Source organism: Cyanistes caeruleus, chromosome 3, assembly GCF_971803275.1.
Source record: "Cyanistes caeruleus chromosome 3, bCyaCae1.hap1.1, whole genome shotgun sequence".
Taxonomy (NCBI): Eukaryota; Metazoa; Chordata; class Aves; order Passeriformes; family Paridae; genus Cyanistes; species Cyanistes caeruleus.
In genome coordinates, this window is record NC_141703.1 from 1,437,174 (window position 1) to 1,455,957 (window position 18,784).

The 18,784-nt window shown below is 48.6% G+C and overlaps 2 protein-coding genes across 16 annotated transcripts in view; one reads left to right on the forward strand and one right to left on the reverse strand.

Annotated features, from left to right (window-relative positions):
- SON (SON DNA and RNA binding protein) overlaps nt 1-6,727 on the reverse strand; it is a 36,919-nt gene extending 30,192 nt beyond the window's left edge. For 4 of the 6 annotated variants that reach the window (XR_015285321.1, XR_015285322.1, XM_086883881.1 and 1 more), the window contains exons 1-2: nt 5,799-6,142; nt 4,991-5,154 (exon numbers count right to left, since the gene is read on the reverse strand). Coding sequence is in view for 4 of the 6 variants with exons in the window: in XM_086883881.1 (XP_086740007.1) it covers nt 4,991-5,154; nt 5,799-6,142 (508 nt within the window). In the remaining 2 variants the exon portion in view is untranslated. Of the gene's footprint in view, nt 1-4,990; nt 5,155-5,798; nt 6,143-6,491 lie in introns of those variants that run through there. The other 2 variants (XM_086883883.1, XM_086883879.1) reach the window with 1 other exon arrangement.
- A 1,651-nt stretch (nt 6,728-8,378) lies between these two features.
- The window catches only part of GART (phosphoribosylglycinamide formyltransferase, phosphoribosylglycinamide synthetase, phosphoribosylaminoimidazole synthetase), a 34,998-nt gene continuing 24,592 nt past the window's right edge, over nt 8,379-18,784 (forward strand). The window contains exons 1-5 of one of the 10 annotated variants that reach the window (XM_086883895.1): nt 8,386-8,527; nt 9,704-9,768; nt 11,793-11,837; nt 12,031-12,065; nt 16,234-16,382. In XM_086883895.1, the coding sequence (XP_086740021.1) occupies nt 8,455-8,527; nt 9,704-9,768; nt 11,793-11,837; nt 12,031-12,065; nt 16,234-16,382 (367 nt within the window). In that variant the 5' untranslated portion in view covers nt 8,386-8,454. Of the gene's footprint in view, nt 8,528-9,703; nt 9,769-11,792; nt 11,851-12,030; nt 12,366-13,597; nt 13,715-15,574; nt 15,650-16,233; nt 16,383-18,784 lie in introns of those variants that run through there. The other 9 variants (XM_086883899.1, XM_086883901.1, XM_086883898.1 and 6 more) reach the window with 9 other exon arrangements.

Below are 18,784 nucleotides of genomic sequence, written 5' to 3' on the forward strand. Positions count from 1 at the left end.
CTACCACGTGCAAACAGGATGCACTCCCTTTTCCAGCTCTTTCCTTCCTCTCAGAGTTACTTTAAGTAACTAAAGGACACTTCTTTCAAAAAAATACCCAAATCTTGTTAGTCAGGACAGAGATCCAGTGGGAACACAGCTCTTTCCAAACAGTATCACAGTCATGGAATGGTTTAGTTTGGGAGGGACTTGAAAGCTCATCTTGTTCCACCCCCTGCCACGGCAGGGACACCTCTCACTGTCCCAGGTGCTCCCAGCCCCAATGTCCAGCCTGGCCTTGGGCACTGCCAGGGATCCAGGGGCAACCCCAGCTGCTCTGGGCACCCTGTGCCAGAGCCTCACCACTCTCTTAGGGAAGAATCTCCTCATAATACATGATCTAACCTTGCCCTCTGGCAGAGAAAAGACATTCCATTGAAGAAGGGAAGACAGGATGGTTCTGGGAATTACCATCCTCTCAGCCTCACCTCTGTGCTGGGAAGATAATGGAACAGCGTCTCCTAGAAGCTCTGGTAAGGCTTGGAGGACAGGGAAACAACCAGCAGAGCTTCACAAAGGTAAAATCCTTTCTGACCTTCTGTGGTGGACTGACTACATCAGTGGATAATGGAAGAGCTACAGATGGCATTTACCTGGACTTCCATAAAGTATTTGACACAGTGCCCCCACAACATTCTTCTCTCCAAACCGGAGGGAAGAATTTGACTGCTGTACTGTCAGGTGCATCAGCAGTTGTTTGGATGGTCACATCCAGAGGGTAGTGGTCAAAAGCTCACAGTCCTGATAGACATCAGTGACCAGTGGTGTCCCTCAGGAGTCCCTATTTAGAACAGTGTTACTTAATAGCTTCATTAATGAATCAGTGTTACTTAATAGCTTCATTGATGATAGAAGGATCAAGTGCACCCTCAGCAGATTTGCACGTGATGCCAAACTGCGGGTGCAGGTGACACCTCTAAAGGACAGGGGACATCCAGAGGCATCTGGACAAACTCCGCAAGTGTCCCATGGGATCTCATGAGGTTTAACAAGGCCAAGTGCAGCACTTGAGTCAGGGCAACCCCCCAGATCAATCCAGGCTGGGATGAGCAGAGGGAGCAGCCCTGGGAGAGCTGGGCCTGCCCCATCCCAGAGCCCCCCATGCCCTGGGAGAGCCCCAGGGTGGGCAGCAGGAAAGGGATTGGGATTGTGCCCTGAGCCCCCTGAGGTGAGACCCCACCTGCAGAGCTGCCCCAGCCCTGGGGCCCAGCCCAGGGAGCAGCTGGAGCTGCTGGAGAGAGCCCAGAGGAGGCTCCAGGATGAGCAGAGGGATGGAGCAGCTCTGCTGGCAGCAAAGGCTGGCACAGCTGCCATTGTTCAGCCTGGATAGACATTAGGTGACCTAGCTATGACCTTCCAGTACCTGGATATATATTAAAGGCAATGGAAGACTACTGCCAGCCTGGAGTGTCAGGACAAGGGACAGTGGGTTCAAAATAAAAGAGAGTAGGGTTATATTAGAGCTTAAGAAAAAATTCTCCTCTGTGAGGGAGGTGAGGCCCTGGCACAGGTTGCCCAGGGAAGCTGTCCCATCCCTGGAAGTGTTCAAGGCCAGGCTTGACAGGCTTGCAACAACCTGGAAGAGTGGAAGGTGTCCCTGCTCATGTCAGGGGGTTTGGAATGAGATATCTACACGGTCCTCTTCCAACCAAAATATTCTATAACTCCCTTGTGTCCTATCACGCCATTCCCTGGAAATTGTCTCTCTCCAGCTTTCCTGGGGCTCCTTCAGGCCCTGCAAGGCCACCCTGAGCTCAGCCCAAAGCTTCTCCTGGCCAGGCTGAACAATGGCAACTGTTCCAGCCTTTGCTGCCAGCAGAGCTGCTCCATCCCTCTGCTCATCCTGGAGCCTCCTCTGGGCTCTCTCCAGCAGCTCCAGCTGCTCCCTGGGCTGGGAATTCCAGGGCTGGGGCAGCTCTGCAGATGGGGTCTCACCTGAGCAGGGCAGATGGGTTGGATGTTCCTCCACCCACAGTGGGGCAGCACATTCTAACAGGAGGCTGGAGATGTACTTTCAAACCCCCAATGCTGCATGTGGAAGGTAAACAAAAATTCCCATTTTCCAAACAAATTTGGGAAAGTGGGAATTTATACCACAAGTCCTGACCAGCAACTCTCCCCTGATGTGCTTTAACCCCCACCACAAGTGAGTCCAGTCTTGCTGCTGCGTTAGAAATTCTCTGTGTATTTAGTGACCAAGTTACTCACTAGGGTCTAACAAATTTGGGAAAAAAGCATCTATGTCCCCAATCCCAAACCCACTTTAAGGCACTGCAGGCTGGAACAGCTGCTGGGACAGGCCGGACTGCAGCTGCCATGAACCACTGCTAAGCTGCATGTTGCTCTTAGAGCATTTGATTCCAGCAGGAAAATTCAGATGACTGTGGGGACAAGCAAATCACTCATGAGAAGGGAAAGAGGGAGACTGGGGTTCCCAGCACCAGCTTTTAATTCTGTACCTCACTTCCCTCTGGATTTAACCTTTGTTAGGTTCTTGCCCTTCTGGAGACCTAGTGCCATGTTTTCAGGAGAAAGGCACTTTGTTTAAGGCAGTTTGCTGGGATTTCTGTGAAACAAGAGCTGTATATTGGAGTTCCTTTCAATGATTCTATTTATACAGACCAGGGCAGTAACACAGACCCTCCAAGTAGAATCTGTGATCCCAAAGCTCACTATCTTCCAGCGAATACCCCAAAATCTTGCAAAAGCTTTTGGTAATTGCAATACTGTTAAATGAGTGTGACTTAGGATTCCATAGTAAGTACCTCACATACATTTTGATAGAATAAGCAACTTAAAAATAGCTTTTATACCAACATTGCTGTGAATGCACTGAGAGAGAACAGTGAAGCAGAGTCAAATTATGGACAAAATGTCCAGGCCACAGCTGGAGAGCTGCATAACTCAGTGGGGGAGCAACTGGCCCAGGGAACAGTGACTGGGGTGACATCAGGCTGACACCAGTCACCAGTGGGGTTCTCCAGGGCTCCATTCCCAGCACTGTTATCTTCAATATTGTCACTAACAACCTGGATACAGGACTCAAAGGCATAATTAGTCTGCTAAGGACACTACACTGGGAGGAGCTGGTCACTCCCTTGAGGGCAGAGAAGCCCTGTGAAAAACCTCAACAAATCAGAGATTTGCAATCCCCAACCCGTGTGGAATTTAATAAGGGAAATGCTGGATTCTGCACCTGGAATGGGCAGCCCTGGCTGTGTGGATGGAGAGCAACTGTGAGAAGGGTCTGGGGGGTCCTGGACCATCTGAGCTGAGTCAGCAATGCCCTGGCAGCCAGGAGGGACATGAAAATGGGGAAGGGTCTGGAGGGGCTCCACAAGGTGACTGGGTCAGTTCAGCCTGGAGGAGCCTGAGGTCAGAACTCCCCGGGGCTGCAGCTCCTCCCGAGGGGCAGCGCAGGGACAGCTCCGGGCTCTGCTCCTGCCACAGGGACAGCAGCAGGGAGCGGCTGCAGCTGGCCCAGCAGGGATTTAGGTTGGCTTTTAGGGCAAGGCTCTTCTTTCCCCACAGGCTGCTGGCACTGCCCAGGCTCCCCAGGGAATGGGCATGGCCCTGAGGCTGCCAGAGCTCCAGGAGCACTTGGACAGCGCTGCCAGGGATGCCCAGGCTGGGCTTGTTGTGGGGTCTGGGCAGGGCAGGGGGGCACTGGGGGATCCCTCCAGCTCAGGACATTCTGGGATTCTATAAAATTAATTTTTATGTAAAGATAAGTCATTAGATTCAGATAATCCCTTTTGTCCAAGTTCTTTTTAGATATGGACAGTGGGAACCTTCGCCACTGTAAGATTATTAACTTCCAAGTTAACACTTCTCATAAACCATGTGACCTTGCCTTAGTCCTCCACAAAAGAGCAAAACAAAAAATAAACAAACAAGAAAAATCACATCATCAAACAAAACCAACAAAAACCACCAACCAAGAACCTACCAAACCCTGCCCCACGTCAGCCTGAAGTGCTGCTTGCACACCACAAATGAAAAACTTGAAAATGCTCAAGGTATACAAAGCACTGAGCAAAAAAACCCCAAATCAATCCCAAACTCCTGGAAGCAGAACCTCTGAAATTAACAGTTTTCTGTGCTGCCTCTGGAACTGTGCTCACCCAGCACAATGCAGTCACCTGTGTTTCAACTCCCAAAAATGAGAAATGCTGTAATTACAGCCTTCATCACCTCACCAGCCCTCCATAGTCAGAAATTTTACAGCAAGGACCAGTCACACAAGAGGGGACACTCAGATGTGACTTTTTAGCATTAAAAAAAATCTAGTAATTTATTCAAGATCTGAGATTGACACATCAAAATCTCTTAACCTTTGCAAGGCTGCACTGTAAGTGCCTATACTTTAAAACAGCAAATCATCTTTGGACTGAACAGATCATCACAGATCTGTTTTGTAATAAATGTTCTTTCAATATAATCCTGGAAACCAACCCAAAGCACAAACTGCTTCTATCAGCTTTGGTACTAGGAACAGCTCAGTGGAATAAATATATAGATAGCTATAAAATAATATAAAATTTATAGACAATATAGAACCATATTCTATATATACAGAATATAATTCCATATTCATATATTCCGTATTCTATGTATATAGAATATAATTCCTATACAGATTTATATAAACGCATATATGTATACATACGGAAAATATTTATCTGTTTCAGAAGTGGAAAGAAAAAACTCCACCTTTTCCCCATACCAATGCTGACATACAACAACCAGCCCAATTTTTAAATTATATATTTCTCTGGCCACCTCTGGATGTAAAATCACAGCAGAGAAAATATTTAACCATTTCACAGCAAACACACAACTTGTCAGAGGAGCAGCTCCAAGAAGCACATTTTCACCTCTAGAAAACTGGTTTTAGACACAGTCACAACCTTCTTACCAAGGACAGGTGTGCCAAAGAGAGTTTTATTACCTGGGTTGCACTGCAGCTCTGTCCCGAGGGCTCCGGAGAGCACTTCCTCTATTTTCTGCACTATCTGATCACTCTGACAACTCCCAGCAGCTCCGGAGGCTTCGGAAGGCCCAGCTTGCTCAGCTGGGATCGTGTCACCATTGGGCTGGCCTTCCACATTTGCACTAACCAAAAACAAAACAAAACAAAAACGAACAAAAAAACCCCAACTTAATACAAGTGTTTTTCAATATTTTTTTGGATATTTTTTTGTCATTCACATACATTTATTATATCCAGCCCTTGAGACCAGAATTCCAGCCTCCTGAAAAAGCCGTGTTCTTAGGGAAAAGTCTGCCTTTGGATTAATTTTCACTTATTCAGCCCGGACACTCTGTGACTGCTAAGGTTGAGACGCAAGGGAAAAAAAAAAACACATTTTGGAATGTGCCACATCCCCGTGCTCGTACGACTTTTTAGGGGTTTCCTCCACCAAATAAATACATACAATGAGCTCTCTTTCAGCTTTTCCATGCTCTTTCCAAGGTTTTCCTTCTTTTACGAGATAAACTCGGCGAATTTAGCCGTAAATAAGACAAACCATACAGGTGCCTACCCCGACTTAAGGACAGCACCGAAACCGGGGGGAGAGCGAGTGGGCACTTCCCCCCACCGTCTTCTCTCGGTCCCACGGCCGTGTCTCCCTCAGGGCGCCCTCACGGCCGCGACCCCCCCGGCCCCGCCATGTTGCCGCCGACTCGACCCTCAGGCCGCGGCCCGTCTCTCTCCGCCCCGCGTCCTTCTCCGCCGCTCCCCACCGCCCCGTTACCCGCCGTGCTGCTGCTGCTGCTCCTCCTGGATCTCCCGGAATTTGCTGACCACAAAGGACCGAAGGATCTGCTCGATATTCGTCGCCATGACACCCCCCCTTCCTTCCTGCCCCGACGCGAGGCCTCCAACATCCCACAGTGCACCGCGGCCCGGGGCGCGCGCTGACGTCCCCGCAGCAAACCCCCTCGCGATTGGCTGCGTTCGCTGTAAGCCCTCTCGCCATTGGCCGAAGCGGCGTGTGGCTGCGAGCGGCCGCTCTAGCGCGGCGCACGGGCCATAGAGCAGCGGCGGGTTCCGGCGGGGGGGAGGAAGGTCTCGTGTCCCCTCAGCCGCCGCCGCCATGTTGTGGCGCTCCCGCCACCCCCCCCGCACTCCGCGCCTGCCGCCGCGGCCGCCGGCAGAGCAGCCCCGAGCGTGTCCCCGTGGCCCGGTGAAAGCATTAAACCAGTCCCCGGCGCCCCGCGCCCACACCGCCGCCTTGCGCAGACCCCTTCCCCAGGCAGACACACCGCCCCGCCGCCGCCACCGCTCGCGGCCCCTCTCGCGCCCCGTACGCCGCGTCCGAGCCCCCGCGGCCTCGCGGAGGGCAGGAAAAGGCACCACGGCGGCCGTGCCCGCCGGTGCGGTCCCCCCGCGCTCCCTCCCACCCTTCCCCGGCGCCGCTGGAGCCCCCGCGGCGGCCGCTGCTTACCCGGCTGAGGCCATGGCGGGCTGAGGCGCGGCGCCGGCGGGTGCGATCGGGAGCGATTCCATCGGTGCCCATGGAGCGGGGCCGAGCCCCGCGTGTGCTCCGGGCGGGCGGCGACTCTCAGGGGGCCCTGCCCGCACACGGGCGGTGCTGCTGCTGCTGCTGCATCACCACGGGGCCCTCAGCCCCGGCTCCATGCGAGAGGCGCCCGCCCGCGCTCCCTCCCTCCCCCTCCGCCCGGCGGTGACACGCACATGTGCTCCGGGGGCTGGCGGCGGGGCCGCGAAAATTAAAGGAACAAAGAGGGAAAACCAAAGGGAGGTGGATAAATAAAGTGCGCCTTTTGCCCGTCTGGAAAGCCGGAGCTTTTCTGGCAGTGATGGAACGCGCCGAAATGAGTTTGTCCACAGTACAGCCACTTTAGGGACCCCCTCAGTGCTGCCCCTGATGCCTTAATCAAATCAAATTTTAATTATATGGGTGTTCAAACAGGCTGTAAAATCGAATACTCCTACTGCTGGAAGACTCCCCGCACACAGTTTCTGTAGTGGTAACTTAGGGGAGTTAGTGGACCTGAAATAAATTTAAAATACTTCCAAACCTGATCTGGTGAGTGGCATCCTTGCTCATGGTAATCACTACATGGTCTTTAAGCCATCCTGGGATTCTATGAAAACCCAAGTAAAATTATTTAATTACTGCTGGGGCCTAAAAATTTTTAACATTATTTAATAACCATTTGCAAGACCCCTTAAAAGCAGCATCATTATTCACTATGTCCTGCTGTTCTGCCTTAATATTGAATTTGAAGGAAAAAGTTAATCAGAGACTTGGATCAGCTTGCTTACTTTTATGTCACACTTGATTTATTCCATTTTAAGTATAAAGTAGTTACAGTTAAGAAGTCCTTATACCTGGTTCATGCCATGCTCAGATTAATATATGTTAGATTTTCTGGTAGAACACTATGTCATATTTGATATCAAAGTAAAGACTTAAAATGTTTCACTTGAACAATTTCAGACATATTTGGATTCAGCTGATGCAAATGGCCTTGTCTCGACCAGGCATGTCAAAAACATGAAGCAAGGTGCCCCAAAAAAGCCAGGGAAGGACTTTAATGTGTGCTGCATGTTTCCCTCTGACTCCTTATAAACAAAACTAATGTGATAATTACAAAAAGTCCCTTTTTTTGAGGATCCACAGCCCTACATGAAAAATAACTGTTCTTGCTCTGTCTCTGTTTGCTGAATAAACTTCCTTTTATTTAAATTCTTTTATTTGGTTTCAGTGTCGGGTAGTTTTCAGATTAATTAAATTTTTCACTTTCATCTTGTCAAGACCAGTGATTGTTGCTGGTAATGTCCAATTAGTAACATTAAAAGACTTTAGTACTAATAGTTCAGCTACAATCATCAATGCTTAGAGCGTTTCTTCATGCAACTCTTTCCTTCCAAGGGAGTCTGGGGTGTGCTTAAATATGCAGAGAAATAACATTAAGCCTTATTTCCTAAGGTATTTTACAAACAGTGATGTTTTCACATTACAGCAAATGAAGGGAGAAAAACTGTGGTTCAAATCTTGTTTTATTAATAGTATTGTAGCACAATTGTAATGCTAAATTAGACTAAACGTTGCCCAATACTCTTTGGTTTCATAGAGCATAAAGTTCAAATGTGGGAGAAACTAAGGAGTTGCTCCTATGTGGTATTTCAAGGGATGTAGAGACAAAATCCACCTTTGCACAGCCCTCACAGACCACCACCCTCAGCCCCTGAGGCAACTGTCTGACGCACAAAATGAAAACAACCCCCTCATCCCTAAAGTCTTTCGGCCGCCTCTCCCCCTTTCCCCACCCGCCTCATCTTCCCAGACTTGAGGAATTTCTGTGCCAAAGGGAACTCCGGATGGCCCTGTCGCGACATTGCTGACACGCTCTCGTCCCTCCTCCCGCGCCGGTGCCGCGATGCTCGCTGGGTGCTGTAGTTCCGTGCTTGGCGGAGGATCCTTCCCGCTCTCGAATCCCCCCCTGGAGCACAGTAAGTCACCGAACCGCGTTGGAACCGCGCAGGGCCGCGGCTCGCTCGGGGTGTGTGGCTGCCGGTGCCCCCCGCGCTGCCCGGGCCGGGCTGGGGGCGCGGGGGGCGGCCCGGGGCCATGTGCTCCCTTGCCCGCGCCGTAACATGGCGGGGCAGCCCTCACGGCATCCCCGCTCTTCAGGGCAAATTCCCACACGGCATGGCCCTCGCGGCACACACCTCATGGCATCTTTGTCATGGCTTGGCTCTCTTGGCGATCCCCTCTTGGCAATGCCCTCATGGCTTGGCCCTCACAGCATAGCCCTCATACAGTACCCTCAGGGGTTGACCCTCACGGCACCCCCCTCACGGCGGTCCCCTCACGGCAGTCCCCTCATGGCATGGCCTCACAGCATAGCTCTCATGGCAGTACGCTCAGGGCATGGCCCTCACGGCGTCCCTTTCAGAGTAGATGCCCTCAAGGCTTGACCCTCATGGCAATCCCCTCACAGCGATCCCCTCATGGCAATCTCCTCATGGCAGTCCCCTCATGGCTTGGCCTTACAGCATAACTCTCACAACAGTACCCTCAGGGCATGGCCCTCACGGCATCCCCTTCATGGCAGGTCCTCTCACGGCATGGCCCTCACGGCATCCCCATCACATCCTGGCCCTCATAGCAATCCCCTCACGGCTTGGCCTTCACAGCCAAAGTGGTGAAATATTTGCTTGAAGTAAATATTCAACTTCCAACCTCCCTGGTTTTGGACTTTGATTCACTTGGATTCTTTCCCTGCTGTTTGCAAAGCTAGGGGCTTACCAGCTTTTTAAGCATTCTTTTTATCCAGTAGATATTGGAATTAATATATAGCTGAAAGGGTAACTCAGAAAGTGCATTTCAAGGGTATTTCTCCCCCTTGTCATGGTACAAAACACTGAGCACTTCCAGCATCCTACATTGCTTGAGGTGTCAAATTTAGTACTATGGGGGTGGTTGTAAAAGTTTATGATCTTATTTATTTTTAGCAGCAAATCTTGAGGGAATGTTTTCCCTAGAAAAATGCCAAATCCAGCTGTTTGGAGGATCATACCTGGACACAAGGGGCCTGTCTTGCAGAACTTCAGCTTGGAACATGAAAGATACATATAATAATGACTTTTCTTCTATTTTGTTTTCTACACCACACTGAATGACAGGAGGTGAAAGAAGACGATCTTTAAGCTCCCTTCCAACTCAAACCTTTCATATTATATATAGCCAGGTGAGAGATAGGAATTTTTCCTAAATAGAACACATGAGCAAAAAAAGCTTACTTAACCCAAAGCTCTAACTGAAAATCATAATTGCCACCAGATTTTGGAAGCCTCTAAGCTACTTAAGCAGCTCTTCATGTATTGAAGCCTGAGGAAGTGAAAAGTTTTTTACGGCTGTGTTTTTTCCTTCAGGATGAGCCTAATCCTGCCCCAACCTAAACTTGCAATTCCCTTGTAAGATTCTGGCCATTTTGCAGATTTGGTTGCCATGGCTGTTTTTTGTTGTGCTTCAGAGCTGCCTGTACACTTGGCACAGTGAATTCCCTCTGGAAACGGAGCCACACAGGACAAAAATGCAGGGAGAGGTGGATGTCTTCCCCTCCCCAGCCCCCGGTTTCCTGGTGTGTCTCTCCCTGGGACAAGGAGCAGGCTGGGGCAGGAGGTGGGAATGGGAATGCAAACTTGCAGCCTCCGAGTGTGTCCTGGTCCCTCCATCCATCGGGATGATCCGAGGGCACAGCTGGGCTTGCTCTCTTCACTCTCCCTGGCTGCCTTGTGCTGCTGCTTCCCTTGTCCTCGCTGTGGTGATCCTTCATCCCTCAGGGAGTTAGCTCAGCTCGCTAAGCTGGGAGTATTTCCTTTATATATCCATACAGACATATTTACTGTGCTGCACTGGTTACCATTGTGGTGTCAGCTTTCCAGCATTGTTTTCCTGATCCGAGTGACCACACTCCCTTGGCACAGGCAGGAGGGAGAGGAGAGCCTGGAGGGGGAGAGGTTGGTGGGACCAATGGGGAGCTGCCCCAGGCATGGGCAGCTCAGCCCCGTGTGCACCCGCAGTCGCTGAACCTGCAGCTTGCGCATCCCGAGCCTGAACGGGGGCCAGCAGCTGGCAGAGATTCCCTGGGAAGGCCGGCTCGGAGCTCCCCTGCTGTGTGCCGAGCTCTGGGAGCGCTCAGAATGTGCAGTGGGCTCCTAAGGAGAGACTCAAACCATGGGTTTGAGTTCAGCTCACAGGGGTTTGGGGCCACCCGGCCTGTCTGTGTGTGAGTTTGGGAGCAGACTGAAGGATGACAATTTGTATCCCATAGGAGGGAATTGAAGTTGAGAGGAGAAAGTTTCAAGTTTGAAATTGGGAGGAGGAAGTTGCAAGTTTTGGCTTCTCCAATCCCTTCTATTGACTTTTTTATCCCATTACAAGTCTATGAAAAAAACCCTGAAATTCATAAACAGCTCAGAGTGCTGGGGTCAGAAACACACAGCCCTCAGTAGGGTGGGAGCTGCACAGCCTTCTCAGTTTGGGCATTTGGGCTTTTTCCTGTCTCCTGTGAGAATTCATTTTTTTCTTCTCCTGCCTGACTGCAAGAGGAAGAATGAACCTTGTCCTTTAGTCCAAAGCCAAGTGATGAGAGCTCCTCTCTAGGGGGTGGGGGTTGTGGATTTGAACCTTCACAGTGACACTGAGCTTGGGTCTGTAGTGTTTGGGAAAGTGCTGTCACTGCTGGGTGCTTTTTCAGACTCATCTCCAAGAAAGGTAGGAGTTCATTGCATCCCAGGCTGGTTTGGGTTGGAAGGGACCTCAGAGCTCATCCAGTTCCAGCTCCTTGCTCTGCTGAGGGACACTCTCCACTAGGCCAGGTTGCTCCAAGCCCCATCCAAGCTGGCCCTGAATTAAGACACTCTGGGCAAGGACCACATCCTTGATCTAAAGAAACTCAAATGCTTGCATCAGTTTTCCTGAATCCCAGTGTTGGGAATCAAATATACAGAGGGGCACAGAGGAAACCAACAGCACTGGAGCTTAATTAAAAAGAAAAAAAAATAAACTGACTGAAGTGAGCTTCAGTCAGAGCCTTTGCTGTTTGTGCTGGAGTGCAGAGATCTGATTGTAGTTGCACCTTTCCTGCTGTAGTTTGAGGTGAGGTGATAAGGCACTGCCTTATTAAAATACTCCACCCAGATTGAATATTTAGATATCTTGCATCACACTGGAGAATAAATTGCTTAAGCAGTTTATGTTTTCTTACAGAGTTTTGTTCATAAATGCAGCCAAGGAGCTGAGTGTAACCCCCAGGTGTGTGCACAGGGTAAGTTTGGGAAGGTCAGTGGCTCCTGTCCCTAGGAAGGGACAGGGGAAGGACAGCACCTGAGTAGCCTCCTGTCACTGCTCCCTGTGTTTGGAGCCTCCCTGTGCAGGAATTGGGATGGGGAAAGCTCTCAGGACTGTGGGGGTTTGCCTCCCTCACTTGATTTTCTCTGCTCCACAGGCCCTGGTCACGAAGAAGAGTTCCCTGGTTTGTTGGTGAGCCCCAGCTGCCTTCCTGCAGCGAGGATAAAGGTCTCCAGGCTGATGCTCCTCCTTGCTGACTTTGTCCTGGCATCCTTGGGGATAAGCTCTGGGAATCTCCTTGTCTTCACTCTGTCCTTGCCTCCTCTCCCCGGGATACACGGAGTGATTAACTCATTTCTTCTTTCCTCTTCTCACTTCATATAAGGATCTAACAACAGACCCTCTCCTGAAATGTCCCTTATCTTCATTTTAAAGCATCTTTTAAACAAACATCTTCTCCTTCTTTACCAAAGCAGACAATGGTTGCAGAAGGTAATGACATCCCGTGGTTTGGAATCTTTAAGGATTTCACATGTTGCTTCCAAAATGCCTGGGGGTGTGATAATCCTCACAGAGTAAATATCTACCTTGTGAATGGCTTTAGGTCTTTTGAGAACAAATTTTTGACTACTGGATCAGTGACAAAAATAAAAAGGAATGTTGCCTCTTGGGATCTTTATTTTTGAAGTGAGGTGCTGCTGGGCAGCAGAGGGGCCTCCATGACATTTTGAGTGTCAGTGTAAAACAGAGGCTGCCATGGCTACATCTGAGCCTTCCTAAACTGGCACTGCCACCACAAGTTCTTCTCAAGCCACATTCCTAAATAAAAGTTGCTAGGATACCATAGTGGGATGCACAAATAACACCGAGCTTCAAAACAAATGTGTGAAACTTAATTTTCACTCACATTTTGATATCAAGTGATTAACAATATCAGGCATGGCTTGTTGTATTTACTGCTCCCATAGAAAGCTTTGTCCTGTACGTGATGAATTCTTCCAGCTGACAATAGTACCAGAACATGCTGCCTCAGGGAGGAAAAGGAGGTGACTCTGAGTGAGTTGCCATCGTGGTGAGTCCCTTGAGGTGGCCACAGTGTCACTGGGTCTTCAGGCTGTGCTGATCAGCAGTGAAGGCTTAGTGGAGTGTGAATTTCTTAAGGGCCTTAAGCTGGAGGAGAGCAGGGCTGGATGGGATCTTGGGCAGGAATTGTTCCCTGGCAGGGTGGGCAGGGGCTGGGATGGAATTGCCAGAGCAGCTGGGGCTGCCCCTGGATCCCTGGCAGTGCCCAAGGCCAGGCTGGACATTGGGAGCTCCTGGGACAGTGGGAGGTGTCCCTGCCATGGCAGGGCTGGCACTGTCTGGGCTTTGAGGTCTCTCCCAACCCAAACCATTCCATGATAATTTGCATCATACCCCTTATTTATCACACTGTTGATTACATAGACTAATTTTTATTTATTGCAAAACTGTAGATCCTGATTTTTATATATATCAAGAGAATGTTCACAAGCTGATTAATAAACAGTTTTTAACTGAGAAAAAAAAAAATACCTGGGATGGGGCAGAATTTATTTTGGTGTTTAGAAACAACAGGATGAGCTTCTCCTGTCCTGCAAAGTTTTTGCCTCTCACTCCTCCAGCAATTGTAGGGAAGCTTCTGTCCGCCGTTCCCAGCTGGAATGGCCGGAGTTCCCTGACCATTGGCTGGCTGTGGGGTCATCAGTGGGGCGGGAATGTCAGGGCAGGGACATTTTAACCAGGGGCTGCCAATCTCTGCTCTCTTTGTGCCTCTGAGCTCCTGAGTCCTGCTCTCCTCAGCCTGGTACACATAGCACAGAGTGAGTAGGGGCTCTCTTGCGTTTAAATCATCCTGGGTTAAAGTTTTAACTTAATTAAATTTTTAAATTTAATTCTTTTAACATTTTGAAAGTCAAAAGTTTTAAATATATATATATATATATTTATTTTTTTTTCAGAAAATTATGATGTGTATAGTTCAACTTATTATTTTTAAATTTGCTTTAAAAAATACTGTTTAGTGCCCAGTGGCTCTGGACACTGCTGGCAATGCTCTTTTAACTTCAAGGAGACAGCTGCCTGCTGTGTGATAAATGTTCTTCCACCTTACTGTGATATTGCTGTCTTTATCTAATTCACCCCTTTGTTGTATCCCTCATTCTTTTCTTCTTGCTTGAGTTGTAATATAAAAGAGTTGAGCATAATGTGGTTTCCCAAACAGCTGCACCATAACTTACAATTTTTAGCCTGACCTGAGCTTTTTTATTGCAAGTAATCATAGAGTTTTATACTTAAAATATGTCAGTAACATTGCAATATTTGGCTCTAGGCTGGATTAGAAACCAATTGATCTTTCCCAGCATGAAACTACCATTAAATGTTAACTCTGGTGTGTTTAGTTGATAGCAAACCACTCAGAGTTAATTTTCTGTATTTTATCCTTCTATCCACATTTATTTTGGACTTTATCAGGATGTTTTCCTAATCCAGATATTTTGCTTCATCAGGACTGCTTTAGTCAAGTCAAGCTGTAGCAGCTGATGTGAGGGAAAGGCACATCCCTGCCTTGTCTGAAAGTCTGCTTTGGATCATTTTTGCTTTTCCCTTAGAAATCTTCTGGGTTTTGTTTTGGTTTTTCTTTATATATCTTTTCAAGATGTATTTTGTGTTGTCATCCTCTCTTGTCCTGCAAAGGGGGGGCTCTGGGCTCACCTGGGGCACTGGACACGTGCGGGTCAGTGACCGGCTGTGTGAAGAGGGTGACCCTGGTTGTGTGTTGCGTGTGCTGGGATTACATCAGGGACACTCCTGGCTTTCTGTCCTAAACTCTTCTCTGGGCTCTGTTCCTCCCCCAGCACAGGGAGAGTGGGAGGTGATTCCCTACAGCCTCCGCTCTGGGGCCAGCCTGGGAGAGCTGGGGGTGCTCACCTGGAGAGGAGAAGCTGCAGGGAGAGCTCAGAGCCCCTTGCAGGGCCTGAAGGGGCTCCAGGAGAGCTGGAGAGGGACTGGGGCCAAGGGCTGCAGGGCCAGGAGCCAGGGAATGGCTGCTAGGGGCAGAGGGCAGGGCTGGATCTTGGGATCTTGGGCAGGAATTGTTCCCTGGCAGGGTGGGCAGGGGCTGGGATGGAATTGCCAGAGCAGCTGGGGCTGCCCCTGGATCCCTGGCAGTGCCCAAGGCCAGGCTGGACATTGGGAGCACCTGGGACAGTGGGAGGTGTCCCTGCCATGGCAGGGGGGTTGGAATGGCATGAGCTTTAAGGTCCCCCCAACCCAACCCAAACTGTCATTTTAGCTCCAAATAAGGACATACATAACCAGTTTATACATTACATCCTCTTTCCTTTCTTTCTTTACTGTTTTCTGAATTCTAGTGGATTTTGTCATTGCAAGTGAACTCTTCCATCAGTAAATACGTGGAGAGTGCACCGAGCAGTAAATCTCAGAGGGCAGAGGCTTCCAGAGCAGCTCAGGGAACACGTTGTACTTTTGCTGTGAGCCCCACGTGTGTAATCTGTGTGTGCACACCCAGGCAATGACGTGGTTATCCCTGCACCCACTGGCCAGCAGAATGTCCATGTGCTTTTCCAAACCTCACTGGAATGGGACAATGGAGTGGATACCCCATACTACCTCGTCTGAGTGAACTCCTTTATTAATTCCACCTGTTGCTGGCCCTGTGGTTGTTCTCTCCAAGGAAAGCCAGAGCTGGAAGTTACTTCCTTGTCTCATTGCTTAAAGCCTTTCCTTTCCATGAGGTGTTCAGAGCTTTTCAGTCATTGCCTCTGAAATCTCTTGAATGGCCCCATCCAGCTCCAAACACTGTATGAACACACTGTATGAACTCTGTGTTCATACACTGGCTGCATTAGAAGAGGTTTGGCCTTTGCAGGTTTGGATTCTCCAAGGAATTTTTGCTCAGAGAAGCTGTGGACTCCCTATCCCTGTCCCAGGCCAGGTTGGACACTGGGCTTGGAGCAGCCTGGGGCAGTGGAGGGTGTCCCTTCCATGGCAGGGCTGGCACTGGATGGACTTTAAGACCCCTTCCAACCCAAACCCTTCAGGGAGTCTGTGATTCTCTAGGTTGCAAATCCCAGCCTGGTTACTCATCAGGGTTTTTCCTCTATCCCAGTTTTCTGTATAAGTGGGAGCAATTTCCAATCAAACCCTGGATAGTTTTCCTGTCAGGTTCCGGCCGTGCTCTGGGGCGGTTCAGCCTTGGAGGTTTAGTGTGTATCACATCTGATGAAGCTCTCCAGCACTTCATGGTCCTTGAAGCTCTTGCTTTCCCCACTTTCCCCAGCTAATTCCAGCTGTTTTCCTTTGTCCTGCTTTCCTGCAGGGCCATGGCTGAGCGGGTGCTGGTGATCGGCAGCGGAGGCAGGGAACACGCCCTGGCCTGGAAATTGGCCCAGTCCCCACAGGTCAAACACGTGTTTGTGGCTCCAGGAAATGCAGGGACAGCTGACAATGGAAAAATCTCCAATTCAGGTAAAACTAAAAAAAATACCATTTTTAAATTTGATAATTCAACCAAGATGTTGCTGAGTGAGCTGAAATCACAGCTGGTAGTGTGAAAGGATGATGATGATAATGAAATAATAATAATAATGATGATGGATTGCTATTTTTCAATGTTTTGGGCATATGAAATAGATTTTAGATGCAGTTAAGACGAAAAAAAAAAAGGCCAAAACCTGAGCAAAGCCTTGTGTAAGTTGTGTAATTAATTTTATAAGATCTCAGCTGTGAAATCTCATTCTTTAGGTTTGGGTTTGGAGGATTCAGCCAGAGCTGTTCCTCTGGGAATCCGGCTCAGGATAATTGCTGTGGCTGCCACCTAAATTCCCTCTTGTGCTCTCTGAAGTGTGTTGAAACCCCATGATCCCCACAACCTGTGACAAGGACACTTTGTCACTGTGAACATAAATTCATTCCTTTCTCTTAGTGACCTTAAGAAATCAAGGTTACCTTCAAATGTTTCTCTGTGTACTGACTGCTGTGTTGGAGCTCTTTAACATATTAAGCTCTGACTTGCTGCAATTGAAACTTTTCATAGTTATTTAGTTTGGAGAAATCAAGCTTCAGATGTTGCAAATTGAGCATCCAGAATTTTGAGCTGCATTTCAAAAAAGCCTGGTCTGAGGTGCTGGCACGCAGGGAATCAGTGCAGACCACAGAGATTCCTGTGTCCTTTACAGAACAGATCCTGATTTAGGGGCTCTAACTCGCCTGAGACTTCAGTTTTCCCTTTGGAACATGTGATAAGGTGTGGAATTCAAGTTAACACAGGGTGCATGTGAATGTGGATCAGACACATCCATTTTCTGCACTTGTGCTGGTGTGGGAGTAGCTTTGCGTGTTGCTGTCTCATGGGGAAACGTGAGTGCTGCCAGGTTCTTGTACAGCAGGTAATTATTGAATAGAATTCCATTGGAATGCTTAATTACAGGCTTTTGGAACAACTTGGTCCATCATTTCTTTGACCAGTCACAGCATCATGAGTGAGCTTCTCCTCACTCCAGTTTTTTGCTCTTTTTGGCCTCTGAAGAGCTTGACAAGACCAGAAAGTCAAAAAAAAACCTTTACCCTTGTGCTGAATGGGTTCAGTGCCAGGCTGCAGGGCCTGTGGAATGGGAATTCCAGCATTTTTTTTCAAGCTGTGCCTTTTTGAACTCCCCTCTGTTTTTTTCTCTCTTTCATCCCATTAAAAACACTGCACCAGTAGGTGGAAAATGCTTGATCTCAAGCCAGGCCCATCAAATCTCTCCCATGTGGAATAAATGGTTTTGTTCTGTAGATGGACTCACCTGTGCTTTAGGAGAAAAATCTTCACCACCCCAGGAAGAGCCTAGAATTTATGAAGAGTTTGACTTGTGTGGGTTTTTAAGAAAAGAATTTGTCTCACCTGTTCAGGAATTCCAGTGCTGTCACTGGGGCCTTGATTTAACTCAGGGTGGAAAATGTGGAACAGCTTTACAGCAGCACATGAGCCCTGTTATGTTGTGTGGGAAACAATACTTGGGATATCTGGGAATCTCCTTCCCTGGTTTCTGGGTTTTTTTTTTTGCTGTAATCAAGATTTGGCTCTGTAAGTTTGTCCTCCCTTCGTGGTCATGGAATTGCCTTTAATTAGGATTGAAGCTCTGGGTCTTGGGTGATTACTGAAATATGAAAAATTGAGATGAAAATTATAAATAACCTTAAATCTTTCAAACTTAGTCTGTACTCAAGTAAGAAAAAATGTTGTTTGTGGTTGATGTGAGCTGGTAATTGTTCCCAGCAATAAAGTGGGATTTAGGTTGGGTGCCTAAATACAGGTTTATATTTAATTTAGGTGGATTATCAGGACAGTTTTGGTGCAGAAGTACAGACAATGGCTTGCTGAATGCATCAGTGTGCCTGTGAATGGACTTCACCATCCTGACACCTCCTTCTGTCAAATTTTACCTCTCAGTGTAACTTGTGCTCTTAAATTTAAGCTCCATCCTTGAAATCCTTGGTGCAGGATCTTCCTGTGTGGTTCCAAAGGAATGTTCAGCTGTTGTTTCAAGCAGTCGAACACAGCTACAGAAATGTCCCCTTTCAGTCGACAACCCGAGAACGATGGCACTTGGGGGGAAAAGTTAAAATCAGGGATAAACAACACCATTTGTTCCTTCTTGTTTGTTCTTAGGACATTTCTCCATCCTGTAAATTTTGTGCCACACTCACTGTTCATATCATGAGATCAAACCTGCAGCAAAGAAGTTTGGGGTGAATTCCAGGCTCTCCTGCTTGGAGAGGGACAGGAGTATCTGGAGTGCTGAGACAAGGGGGAATGGCTTCCCACTGCCAGAGGGCAGGGTTGGATGGGATGTTGGGAAGGAATCCTTCCCTGGGAAGAGGGGAGG